The sequence below is a fragment of the Hyla sarda genome, chromosome 8, assembly GCF_029499605.1.
Source record: "Hyla sarda isolate aHylSar1 chromosome 8, aHylSar1.hap1, whole genome shotgun sequence".
Lineage (NCBI taxonomy): Eukaryota > Metazoa > Chordata > Amphibia > Anura > Hylidae > Hyla > Hyla sarda.
Window position 1 is genome coordinate 111,013,337 of NC_079196.1, and position 13,909 is coordinate 111,027,245.

Genomic DNA, 13,909 nt, shown 5'->3' on the forward strand with positions numbered 1-13,909 from the left:
AAACCCAAAGGGTTTCTCCAGTCACGCCAGGTACGGAGCAAGGCTGTCATCAGCGCCCGTGCGTGCCCAGACTTTGAACTTCTTTGGCCCCCATTGCATGAGTGACCTTCGATAGATCATAATTTGTATTTCCACCACACAGGTCACCCAAGAAAGACATTTTAGACTTATAAATGTAGCTAGTATTATTATTCTACCCTTTTACAATCATTGTTTTTCCTACCCCTTAACCACTATAATTGTTGTCATTTCTATTTCCATTTTTATTTTTATTTTAAAGGAGTAGTCCGGTGCGCACTTTTTTCATTTTATCCCATCCGGGCTGCAAAATAAAAGAAAACACACTTTCTCTTACCTGCCAATGAGCCCCCGGAGCTCCGGTACAGGTGTTCGGTCCCCGGGCTGTATTCTTCTTACTTCCTGTTAGCCCGGCACGTCACACGGAGCTTCAGCCTATCACTGGCCGAGGTGGGACATCACTGCGGCCGTTAATAGGCTGAAGCTCTTTTTGACGTGCCGGGCTAACAGGAAGTAAGAAGAATACAGCCCGGGGACCGAACACCTGTACCGGAGTGTACCGGAGCTCTGGGGGCTCGTTGGCAGGTAAGAGAATGTGTGTTTTCTTTTATTTTGCAGCCCGGACGGGATGAAATGAAAAAAGTGTGCACCGGACTACTCCTTTAATATCTCCACCACACAGGTCACCCTAAAAAAGACATTTTAGACCTTCATATGTAACTAGCATTATTATTCTACTCTTTTAACATTATTATCTTTCCTATATTTACTTCTATTTTTAATATTTTTCATATTATTGTGATTGGTATAGGAACGTAACTACCACTACTAATTTTTTTTATTTTTTTATATAAACTTTATTTTCCTCCATTCCTCATTTATTTTTATTCATTTTTACTGTATTATTAGATTTATTTGTATAAACTCATTGATATCCATCTCTCACTTGTAACGTTATGATACAAAAATTTGATATTGAATTTGATTTTATGGGCAATAATACATATCAGCAAACCTCCTGCTGTGCTCAGATTTTATTTTTTATTTTTTTTACTTTATTGTATTTAAACTTTATTATTAGAGATGAGCAAATCGAAAAATTAGATTCACAACGAATGCGAATATCGCCGCGATTCTATCGTGCGAATCGCTTCATTAAATTCCATTTTACAGCGTTCCAGGCTATTGGAGACCTAAGATGGCGGATCCACATTTGAGTACATGGGGCAGGGGATTATGGGAGGGCGGGTAACAGCGGCGGGAATGAAGGTAGGCGGGCTGACTCTGAAACACATGTGAGATGCAGCCTATCAGTGTTCACTGACCCCTGTGATGTAACAGCCCTATATAATCGGCGGCCATCTTCCCTCTGGTCATTTCTCCTATGCACGAGATAGGGAAAGGAAGTGAGTGCACGTCTTTGTGCTGATCGCATACAACGGCGTTATACAGCATCCGACCGCTACGAGTAGTGGTGACATCAGCATTAGGTAAAGACACAGGGCACAGTGTTGCTGCAGTTCTGACCGAGAACTCCATATAGCAGGCAGAGAGGTGCTGCATAGCAGTCACCTGCGTCATAGATCTCACAGCTGTTTTACCTGTATGGAGCATCTAATCTCCTCTTTTTTCAGCCCAATTGAGTTTTTTCTGTTGCTCCACAAATCTGGTTCTCACAATTGTGTGACAGAGTGCAATTTAGGGTTTAATCCCTGTAAAAAAAAATGTCTGTGGTGCTGCCCAGTTGGGTACTGCTGCTGTTCAGAAATAAGTCATATTAGTGTGGACTTTAGTGCCTTTTTACCATTTTTCACCTGTTACCCTGTCTCTGTGCTAAATTCAGTGTTATGCCACACGTTATACACCTGCCGGTGTATGAAAAAAAAAAAAAAGTTTTTCCTGCATACAAATACGCTTAACAGTGGCCTTATCATTGCAAAGGGCCTAAATACAAGCAAATAGCGTGCCATATACTACCTTTTTTTCTGTCTCTGTGCTAAATTCAGTGTTCTACCACACGTTATATACCTGCCGGTGTATTAAAGAAAAAAAAAGGTTTTCCTGCTTACAAATACGCTTTTTCAGTGGCCTTATCATTGCAAAGGGCCTACATACAAGTAAATAGCGTACCATATACAGTAACCCCCCGACCTGCGATGGCCCCGACATGATAAAATCGACATACGATGGCCTCTCATCGACATACGATGCTTTTATATGTCAGGGCCATCGCATTAGCTGCTATCCGGCAGCGCAAAATGCTTAAGCTGCTGTCGGATAGCAGTTTAACCCCTTAAGGACCGGGGGTTTTTCCATTTTTGCATTTTCGTTTTTTGCTCCTTGCCTTTAAAAAATCATAACTCTTTCAAATTTGCACCTAAAAATCCATATGATGGCTTATTTTTTGCGCCACCAATTCTACTTTGTAATGACGTCAGTCATTTTACCCAAAAATCTACGGTGAAGCGGAAAAAAAAATCATTGTGCGACAAAATTGAAAAAAAAAACCTGTTTTGTAACTTTTGGGGGCTTCCGTTTCTACATAGTACATTTTTCGGTAAAAATGACACCTGATATTTATTCTGTAGGTCCATACGATTAAAATGATACCCTACTTATATAGGTTTGATTTTGTCGGACTTCTGGAAAAAATCATAACTACATGAAGGAAAATTAATACGTTTAAAATTGTCATCTTCTGACCCCTATAACTTTTTTATTTTTCCGTGTATGGGGCGGTATGAGGGCTCATTTTTTGCGACGTGATCTGAAGTTTTTAACGGTACCATTTTTGCATTGATATGACTTATTGATCGCTTTTTATTCATTTTTAAATGATATAAAAAGTGACCAAAAATGCACTATTTTGGACTTTGGAATTTTTTTGCGCGCACGCCATTGACCGAGCGGTTTAATTAATGATATATTTTTATAATTCGGACATTTACCCACGCGGTGATACCATATATGTTTATTTTTATTTTTATTTACACTGTGTTTTTTTATTATTGGAAAAGGGGGGTGATTCAAACTTTTAATAGGGGAGGAGTTAAATGATCTTTATTCACTTTTTTTTTCCACTTTTTTTTTGCAGTGTTATAGGTCCCATAGGGACCTATAACACTGCACACACTGATCTTCTATGTTGATCACTGGTTTCTCATAAGAAACCAGTGATCAACGATTCTGCCGCATGACTGCTCATGCCTGAATCTCAGGCACTGAGCAGTCATTCGGCCATCGGACAGCGAGGAGGCAGGAAGGGGCCCTCCCGCTGTCCTGTCAGCTGTTCGGGATGCCGCGATTAGCCGCGGCTATCCCGAACAGCCCGACTGAGCTAGCCGGGAACTTTCACTTTCACTTTTAGCCGCGCGGCTCAGCTCTGAGCGCGCGGCTAAAGGGTTAATAGCGCGCGGCGCCGCGATCGGCGCTGCGCGCTATTAGAGGCGGGTCCCGGCTTCACTATGACGCCGGGCCCGCCATGATATGACGCGGGGTTACTGTGTAACCCCGCGTTATATCAGAAGAGCAGGACCAAGGACGTACCGGTACGTCCTTGGTCCTTAAGGGGTTAAGCATCCCGGGCAGGTTCGCTTACCTATTCCCGCTGCTCCGGGTCCACTTCGCGATCCTCCGGCATCTTCTGCATCTTGTCCGGGGTCCGGGCCTCGCTTTCTGGCGTTGTTATTACGTCACTACGCACGCCACGCCGGTGCAGCAGCGTAATAACGTCACCAGAAAGCGAGGCACGGACCCTGCAGAAGATGCGGAAGAAGCCGGAGGATCGCGAAGAAGACACCGGAGCAGCGGGACAGCATCAGGAGCCCCTTGGACAGCATCAGGAAAGGTGAGGACCTGGTCCGGAGCGGCGGGGACAGGTGAGTATAACTTCCTATACTTTACATTGCACGGATCCCTCAACATACGATGGATTCGACAAACGATGGGTCGTTTGGAACGAATTACCATCGTATGTTGAGGGACCACTGTACTACCTTTTCTTCTGTCTCTGTGCTAAATTAAGTGTTATACCACACGTTATACACCTGCCGGTGTATGAAACAAAAAAAAAAGTTTTTCCTGCGTACAAATACGCTTAACAGTGCGCTCATCATTGCAAAGGGCCTAAATACAAGCAAATAGCGTACCATAGTTACATAGTTAGTATGGTTGTAAAAAGACATACGTCCAACAAGTCCAACCTAGGAATTGAAGGGAAGGGTGTAAGGGGAAGAGATGTAGTTTTATAATTCTGCATAAGCATTAATGTTATTTTGTTCCAGGAATGTATCTAACCCTGTTTTAAAGCTGTTAATTGTTCCTGCTGTGACCAGTTCCTGAGGTAGACTGTTCCATAAATTCACAGTCCTTATGGTAAAGAAGGCGTGTCGCCCCTTCAGACTAAACCTTTTCTTCTCCAGACGGAGGGAGTGCCCCCTCGTCCTTTGGGGGGGTTTAACCTGGAACAGTTTTTCTCCATATTTTTTGTATGGGCCATTTATATAGGTTTATCATATAACCCTTAAACGTTTCTTCTCAAGACTAAACAATTGTAACTCCTTTAATCGCTCCTCATAGCTAAGATGTTCCATGCCCCATATTAGTTTAGTAGCACGTCTCTGCACCCTTTCCAGCTCCGCAGTGTCCCTTTTATGTACAGGTGACCAAAACTGAACAGCATATTCCAAGTGAGGCCGTACCAATGATTTATAAAGGGGGAGTATTATGTCCCTGTCCCTTGAGTCCATGCCTCTTTTTATACATGACAATATCCTGCTGGCTTTGGAAGCAGCACCCTGACATTGCATGCTATTCTGAAGTCTGTGATCCACAAGTACACCCAGATCCTTCTCTACCAGTGACTCTGCCAGTTTAATCCACCCTAAGACATACGACGCATGCATGTTATTAGTACCCAGATGCATTATTAGTACCCAGATAACTTTACATTTATCCACATTGAACCTCATTTGCCAAGTGGATGCCCAGACACTTAGTCTATCCAATATAACATATACTCCCTTTTTTTCTGTCTCTGTGCTAAATTCAGTGTTATATCACACGTTATACACCTGCCGGTGTATTAAAGAAATAAAAAAAGTTTTTCCTGCGTACAAATACGCTTTTTCAGTGGCCTTATCATTGCAAAGGGCCTACATACAAGCAAATAGCGTACCATATACTACCTTTTTTTCTGTCTCTGTGCTAAATTCAGTGTTATACCACACGTTATACACCTGCCTGTGTATTAAAAAAAAAAAAAGTTTTTCCTGCGTACAAAAGGCATACATACAACCAAGTAGTGTCCTATTTAGTACCTGTATTTCTGTCTCTGTGCTAAATTCAGTGCTATTCCACACATTAGTATACACCGGCTGGTGTATACAACAAAAAAAAAAAAAGTTTTTTTCTGCATATAAATATGCTTAACAGTGCGCTCATGATTGCAAAGGGCATACATACAACTAAGTAGTGTACTATTTACTACCTGTTATTCTGTCTCTGTGCTAAATTCATTGCTATTCCACACATTAGTATACACTGCTGGTGTATTTTAAAAAAAGTGTTTTTTTTGTGTAGAAATACGCATACCAGTGCGCTTATCATTGCAAAGGGCATACATACAACAAAGGAGTGTACTATTCAGTAACTTGTATTCTGTCTAGGGCCTATATACTTTGAAAGGACAGCCGTAAGTAATCGCCTGCTGCTGTTCTATACCCTCACAAACGCACTAAGTATGTCAGGCAGGGAAGTGCCAGGACATGCACAGAGAAGGGGCAGAGGCCTACATACGTCAGGCAGAGTTGGCAGCAGACTTGGGGCGAGTGGCAGCAGGAGTTGCAGCAATAGGCTTGAGCTCCCGTTAACACCCAGCGGTTGTGTCGTCGACCCATCTCTCCTCGTCAATTGGTTTGCACACTCATCCCCATCATCACAAGCGACATCTCACAACCCCAGTCAAGAGTCAGTGGGTTCCTCAGACACAACCCTCAGTTGGCATGGCCCAGGAGCAGTCCCCGTAATCCCATTGCCTTTGTCCTATGCTGTTCCCTCTCCCAAAGAAGTATCTCATGCTTTGGGTTCAGCTCCACTATTTAGTGAGGACGATGTAATAGAGGACAGTCAGCAGCTAATGGGCAGCCAAGAATGTGAGGAGACATGCATCGCTTGCTCCGCAAGGCAGGCAAGTAGTGATGCGGAGAGTGACGTGGGAGGCGGTGTTTAAACCGGGGATGGGGGGAGGCAACGGGGCAGCGGCGCTGGCAATGGGTGCCGCTGCCCTTTCTCTCCCCCTGGCTGTCGGCGCCGCTTCTCTTCCCCTGGCTATCGGTGCCGGCAATGGGGCGCCGGCACCGATAGTCAGGGGGACAGAACGGGCAGCGGCGCCGATAACCAGGGGGGGGAGAAGGGCCGGCAGCAGCGCTCTAGACCCCAGGAAAGGCAGGGGGAGAGAAGCGGGCAGCGACGGCCTCTCTCCCCCTGCCTTTCCTGGGGGTGTATCGGCGTATAACACGCACATAGACTTTAGGCTAAAAATTTTAGCCTAAAAAGTGCGTGTTATACGCCGATAAATACGGTATATATATATATATGGAGAGGGATAAACTCTGCTTAATCATTTTTATCGATTAGAATCCTTTTGTGATCTGATCTTTTGGAGACAGATGCGCTTACACACATGTAATAATTTTTTTAACCAAATTTCAAACATTGTGTGGTTTATTATTTTTGAGAAGAATGTCTATTGGTGGTCCACCGTCCTGCATTATAGAGTCTTCTGAACTGCAGTATATGCACTTGTTTTTAAAAAACAGGTATTTTGTCAGACAATGTCAATAAAATTTTGCGTTTTTTTGGGGTGGATTGTGAAGCCCGGGTATGTACTTGTGCATCAGCCAACTCCAGGCTGTGTCTTTCAGGCAATCTATGGGTTCCTGATGCCGCAGAGGTGGGGCCTGGGTCTGGGAATTTAACATTTTTGGATTGAGGGTGTGTAAGGATTCCTCCTTGGGGATTAGCTCCGGGATCGTCCTGGACACTGCCACGGGACACGTTTCCACTCAATAAACCCGCAGACAAAGGTTATTCATGCAAGCCTGGCACCTTGCCAGCTTTATTTAGACAGGTTGCAGGTAAAACAAAACATAACTCAGGAACAAACCAAAGTCCTAGACCGTCTGGTCACTGACTACACATATCAGCATGCCCTGACTACTATCTGGTGAGCTACCCTCAGCCAGCATAAAACATGTGCCCCTGCAACCTGTTACTCACAGTTCACACCACTTCTTCACTTCTTGGACCGCTCACAGTTCGCTGTGTGTTTCCTCAACAGGGTCCGTGTGTCTCCCCCTACAGCAACATGCTGTTACCCAGGGAGAGCCACAACTATTCTGTTTCTTTTCCTTTTAAACACACTTTCCCTTCCTGATACCTCATTAATCAGGCCACAGGTGGAGCATTCTACAGAGATAGAAAGGGAAATACACCCTTTCCTTGCCACACTGCCACAGGGTGCTACCAAAAAAGATAGACACACCCCAATCCGTTCAGTGGAGCGTGCCTGCGGCCCCGGACATCTGAGGGCATAACACACCTGTTGTTGCTCGATCTCAGGAGAAGGGGGGTTCATCATCGGGAAAAGAGAGTTGCAGGTTGCCCTTGAGACAGCAAGGCAGTAGCATGGATGGCAGTCAGTGTGGTGTGGCAGTAGTGGAAATTCTGGAGCCAAATGTGCCCGGGGGGAGACCACCTGCTTCGCGGCAGCTTACCTTTCCGGGAGTTAGCGGGTTACCAGCACCAGTAATTAAACACTCTTGGGTAGTGTTTTTTTTATTTTAATTTACTGATAATTTTATCGGTAATAACACGCACGCTTGCTGTGTGTGATTTTTAAATGAAAATTTAAAAAATAATAATAATACGGACAGGGATTAACTCTGCTTCATGATTTTGGGCGAAAAAAGTCCTTTGGTAATCTGATCTTTTGAAGACAGATGCGCTTACACACATATTGAATTAGTTTTTGTAAAAAAAATTCAAACATTGTGTGGTTTATTATTTTTGAGAAGAATGTCTTTGGGTGGTCCACCGTCCTGCATTATAGAGTCTTGTGAACTGTTGGATATGTGCTTGTTCTTACACAAAGGTATTTCTTTAAAAAAATTCTAAAATGTTGTTGCTTTTTGGAGGGGATTGTGAAGCATGGGTGTGTACTGGTGAATCAGCCAACTCCAGGCTGTGTCCTTCAGGCAATATATGGGTTCCTGATGCCGCAGAGGTGGGGCCTGGGTCTGGAAATTTCTCATTTTTGGATAGCGGGTGCTACCTATGATAAATCTTTGTCAAAAACTTCATATATTGTGTTGTTTTTTTGGGGGGGGATTGTGAAGCCCTGGTGTGTAGTTTACTAGTGCATCAGCCAACTCCACGCTGTGCCATTCAGCATCTAAATGGTCTCCTCTTGCTGCCAACATGTCCACGCTGTGTAATTCAGCCACTATATGGTGTCCTCATGCTGCCAACACCTTCACGAGTGCCATTCCGCCATTCCGCCACTATATGGTGTCCTCATGCTGCCAACACCTCCACGCTGTGCCATTCAGCCACTATATGGTGTCCTCATGCTGCCAACACCTCCACGCTGTGCCATTCAGCCACTATATGGTGTCCTCATGCTGCCAACACCTCCACACTGTGCCATTCATCCACTATATGGTGGCCTTATGCTGCCAACACCTCCACGTTGTGCCATTCAGCCACTATATGGTGTCCTCATGCTGCCAACACCTCCACGCTGTGCCATTCAGCCACTAAATGGTGTCCTCATGCTGCCAACACCTCCACGCTGTGCCATTCAGCCACTATATGGTGTCCTCATGCTGCCAACACCTCCACGCTGTGCCATTCAGCCACTATATGGTGTCCTCATGCTGCCAACACCTCCACGCTGTGCCATTCAGCCACTATATGGTGTCCTCATACTGCCAACACCTCCACGCTGTGCCATTCAGCCACTATATGGTGTCCTCATGCTGCCAACACCTCCACGCTCTGTCATTCAGTCACTATATGGTCTCCTTACACTGATGCCACCACCAGGCTCTGTCATTGTGCTGCTGTGCAGCAGTGATTCTAAGAGCGATGCCGGTAATCTGCATGCTAATCTGAATAACAGTATTATTTCACTACCCCAGCACACTCCATATGCGTTTTAGGAAACAGCAAAGTGTTCTATACCCCTATAGAGGCTGTATGTAGGCTAGAAACAGCCTTTTTTAATATCGATTCACCGCAAACAAATTTGGATCGAAATTAAGTTTTCGGGAAAATTCGGCGAATCGGCCGAATCAAATTTTTGAAAAGTTTGCTCATCTCTATTTATTATAATCCTCCATTTATACATGTTTTTTATTCATTTTTACTGTTTTATTAGATTTATATGTATAAACTCATTGATATCCATCTCTCACTTGTAACGTTATTATACTGAAATATTATACAATTATACACAAGTCCGTTCTATTTTATGCGCAATGACACATTGCAGCAAACCTCTTGCTGTGCTCAGATTTATAAATTATTATTTTTTACTTTATTTTATTTAAACTTTATTATTATTCTCCATTCCCCATTTATTTTCATTCATTTTTACTGTATTATTAGATTTATATTTATAAACTCATTGATGTCCATCTCTCACTTGTTACGCTATCATACTAAAATATCATACAATTATACACAAGTCCATTCTATTTTATGCGCACTGACACATTGCAGCAAACCTCCTGCTGTGCGCTGATTTTTTTTTGCTTTATTGTATTTAAACTTTATCATCCTCCATTCCTCATTTATTTTTACTGTATTATTAGATTTATATTTATAAACTCATTGATATCCATCTCTCACTTGTAACGTTATCATACAAAAATTTTATACACAAGTCCATTCCATTTTATGGGCGATAACACAATGCAGCAAACCTCCTTCTGTGCTCGATTTTATTTTGTTTTAAAGTTTATTGTATTTAAACTTTATTATTATCCTCCATTGCTCATTTATTTTTCTGTTTTATTAGATATATATTTATAAACTCATTGATATCCATCTCTCACTTGTAACGTTATCATACACAAGTCCATTCTAGTTTATGGGCAATAACACATTGCAGAAAACCTCCTGGTGTGCTCAGATGTCCCTCACTCTCAACTCCATTCCTCCCATCCACTCCTGCTTTTCTCTTTTCTCCTTTCCTGCAATCCACTTTCCTCTTTTTTCTAATTAGACCTTAGACCACTGCGTAGTATAAAGGGATCACTAATCCTATCATGAATCAGCTACTGAAGAAAGGAGTAGTCTCCTGAAACACGTCTAGCCCTAGTGTTTTACCTGAATCCTCAGGATTTTGCCATAGATCGCCAACTGCCCTTTAGAGCCTGATACGGACTATCTATCAACACAGAGACTGACATCACTGGCCAGCATTCAAACATAGCGCTTTTTTCTTTTCTCCTGAGCGCACTCAGCACCGCTCTGCCTCACACAGGATCGGAGCCAGACCAATGGAGGATGCTAAACCCACTCACCACTGCGAACACGCTCCTGTTCCTGTGCGCTCGCTAGGTGAGACGGTCTGCCCAACAAGCAGCCGCCCCGCACAACTGGAAGTGCCTTCAGCAGTGCGAACAAAGTAGACATTGCAGCAGGCTGTTTCCCAGATGGATAGGGTGAGAGGGACATAGTCCCACTGCCATTTCTTCACAGGACCCTATGGACATAACTGCATAACAGGAACCTGCAGAATATTTATTTACCTACAGGACTGTACATATCTATACACAATATTGCTGTGCCTTTCTTTTACAGGATACATACCTTCTGCACTTATTTATCGTATGTAATATACGTTTTAAAATGGTATTTTTTACAGGATCAGTGCAGCCCCATAATACTGTGCCTCGTATTACACCGTATATCTGTGTTGACAGTTTTTGCACCTGAATGTCTATGCATATCCATTAACTTTGATCTATAGGACATTATATGCACCATATGGGGATTCAGGATTGACGTTTTATTTTTGCATATATTTTGCACATTCTATTTATTTCTTTATTTTATTTATATTGAATTTTTCCTATTTATTATATTATATTTTATTTTTCATTTTTGGAGGGGAATCGCAAGGGCCCTGCATTACCCCCTCCAGCCCACATCTACCCTTTTTGTATTTATCAAATTTTTTCATTAAATTCATATATTGTTTACTCTATGGTCTAATTTCTCTTTTTTATTCACATCTGATTCCTTCCTCTCCCTATTTCCCCTCTCCTCTCCCCCTCCTCTTCCCCCTCCTCCCCTCACTAGATCACTTGAGGACTGTTACCGTATTTGTTCCCACTTCATATTATAGATTGCTGTTTACTATTCCCCCTAATTGCTGGGCTTAGTGTCTGCTTCAACCCAGCGGGAAGGGGTTAATAAAAAAAAAAAATCTGTGCAAAAATAGTGTTCTTGATTCTGCACATCAATGGTGTAAACAAAAAAGAATGCCAAATGTCCAACATGTTGATTTTTGGTCACATCGCATTTCAGAAAAAATGAAATAAATAATAAATAAATATATAATTAGAAAAAATGATTAAATAATTATCTACAAGTGAACAATCCCCCTATTTATTTCCCCTTTAACGCAGCAGGAGCTATACTTGATTCATGGATGATCTAAAAGATAAATTGACAAGTGTGGGTGGCTTCTGGAGTCTTATTGGACCCCGACAACGTGGTCGCTTGAGTTGACATGGTGGCCAGAGGCCTCCTGCTACCTCCATGATGGCTCCTCTTCTGACACATTCTGATACTAGAAGAGCACCAATATCAATGATCAATTGTATGCTATAGCATAGCACTGAACAGCGTATACAATCAAAAGATTGCCTATAATAGTCCCCTGTGGGGACTTAAAAAGTGTGAATAAAATAATAAAGATTATATATATATATATATATATATATATATATATATATATATATATATGTATATATAAAAGCCTCCTGCCTAATAAAAGTTAAAAAACAAATTGTAAATTTTTAAATATAAATAAACATAAATGGTAATATAAAAAATAGCATCATTTTTCCCATATGGTGAATGATGTTAACACAAAACAATACCAAAAATTGCTGATTTTTTATCACATCAAATGGAATAAAAAGTGATCAAAAAGCCACATACACACAAAAGTTGTACAATAAATACCCAAGATCCCAGCACAAAAAATAACCCCTTAAATAGCTGCATAGTAGACACAAACATAACATTTTTTATAGGGGTCAAATTAGGGCACTTCTAAGCAGTACTTCAGTTTAGGATAATGTATCATCTATCCAAAGTACAGGGGATAAGAGTCTGATCGTGGGGACTTCACACCACTGGGACGCCCGGTCTTCTGAATATAGCAATATATAGCACTGAACAGTATTAGCAATCACAAGTTTGCTATACATAGTGCCCTGTGGGGACTTAAAAAATGTAAAAAAAAGTTTTAATAAAAGTGAATTCCAATAAAAAATGTAATCCCTCACTTTTTTCATTTTCCAATAAATGGCGTAAAAGTGAAAAAATAACATAAAGACGTAAAAAGTCCAGAATTGTGTATTTTTGGTCACTTCATATACCAGAAAAAAATTATAAAAAGTGATCAAAATGTCACACATATGCAACATTGCAAAAAATGCAAAAAAATCTGCAATAATACAGCCACTTATGCAAAAAACATATGTCTTTTATTAAAAAAAAATTTGTTAAGTAGTACATGAATAGAAAAACAGGATTTTAATCATAGTGACTCACAGAAAAAATAATCAGTTGTACCACAAAGTGCACTGTGTAAAAACAAACCCCCCAAAAGTTGCAAAATGAAAATTTTCTGTATACTCATGGCACTTATGGAGTTAAAAATGTCATATATCTGACATAGACACATGTCCCATATGTGCCTATCAGTGGAAAATATAAACAAAAGAATAAATTGCTGCACACCATAGTATTCTAAGCAGCGCAGCATTATTAAATGAATGACCATTACACAGCACTACTGTATACAGAGAACAAAAAGCCATGCTCACCCTTTTTGAAAAAAAGAGCTCGAATGTCTTTTGTTAGACAGTAGCAGCACTAGCTGATGTAAATAAAAAGGAGCTAGACTGTTTCATTTCAGAGATCGGGAGTCCATACTACAGCCACAATGGGAAAGGTTAGCTGTAACACCTAAAATATTTTATGTATTGAAAATAAATGTTCACATATTTGTTATGATCATCCTGCTCTGTATTGAAAACACAAAAGATACCTGTGAATTTAGCAAGGTATAAATGTTTCATATGTTTCATCCGTAGACAAGTTTTATTATCAACATATTATGAATGAAAAAATTACATTTTAGATAACATTCTGTTACTGCTAATTTTACGCTTTTTGTGTTGTTTTTACAGATCATTTTTTATGAAGACAAAAACTTCCAAGGTCGCTCCTATGAGTGCAGCGCTGACAACACAGATCTTCATTCCCATTTCAGCCGCTGCAACTCTATCAAAGTGGAAAATGGAAACTGGATGGTGTATGAACGTGCCAACAACCAGGGGCACCAGTACTTCTTAAGAAAAGGAGAATATCCTGATTTTAAGCACTGGATGGGGTTCAATGACTCAATCTGTTCTTGTCGTATCATTCCTCAGGTAGGTTATCATCTAGGCAAACAAAAATGCAGTATATAGAAATGTAAATCACATTGTTGTCTAGTCAGAAGATTTGTTTCTGGCTATAATAACATAGAACAGTAATCCGACTTTATTGTCATGAATACAGAGCTAGTCATGGTTATATAACA

The 13,909-nt window shown here is 41.3% G+C and overlaps 1 protein-coding gene across 1 annotated transcript in view; it reads left to right on the top strand.

Annotated features, from left to right (window-relative positions):
- The first annotated feature begins 13,267 nt into the window (after positions 1 to 13,267).
- Positions 13,268 to 13,909, top strand: part of LOC130284517 (gamma-crystallin 1-like) — a 3,725-nt gene continuing 3,083 nt past the window's right edge. The window contains exons 1-2 of the mRNA XM_056534936.1: positions 13,268 to 13,276; positions 13,515 to 13,757. Of these exons, the coding sequence (XP_056390911.1) occupies positions 13,268 to 13,276; positions 13,515 to 13,757 (252 nt within the window). The remainder of the gene's footprint in view (positions 13,277 to 13,514; positions 13,758 to 13,909) is intronic.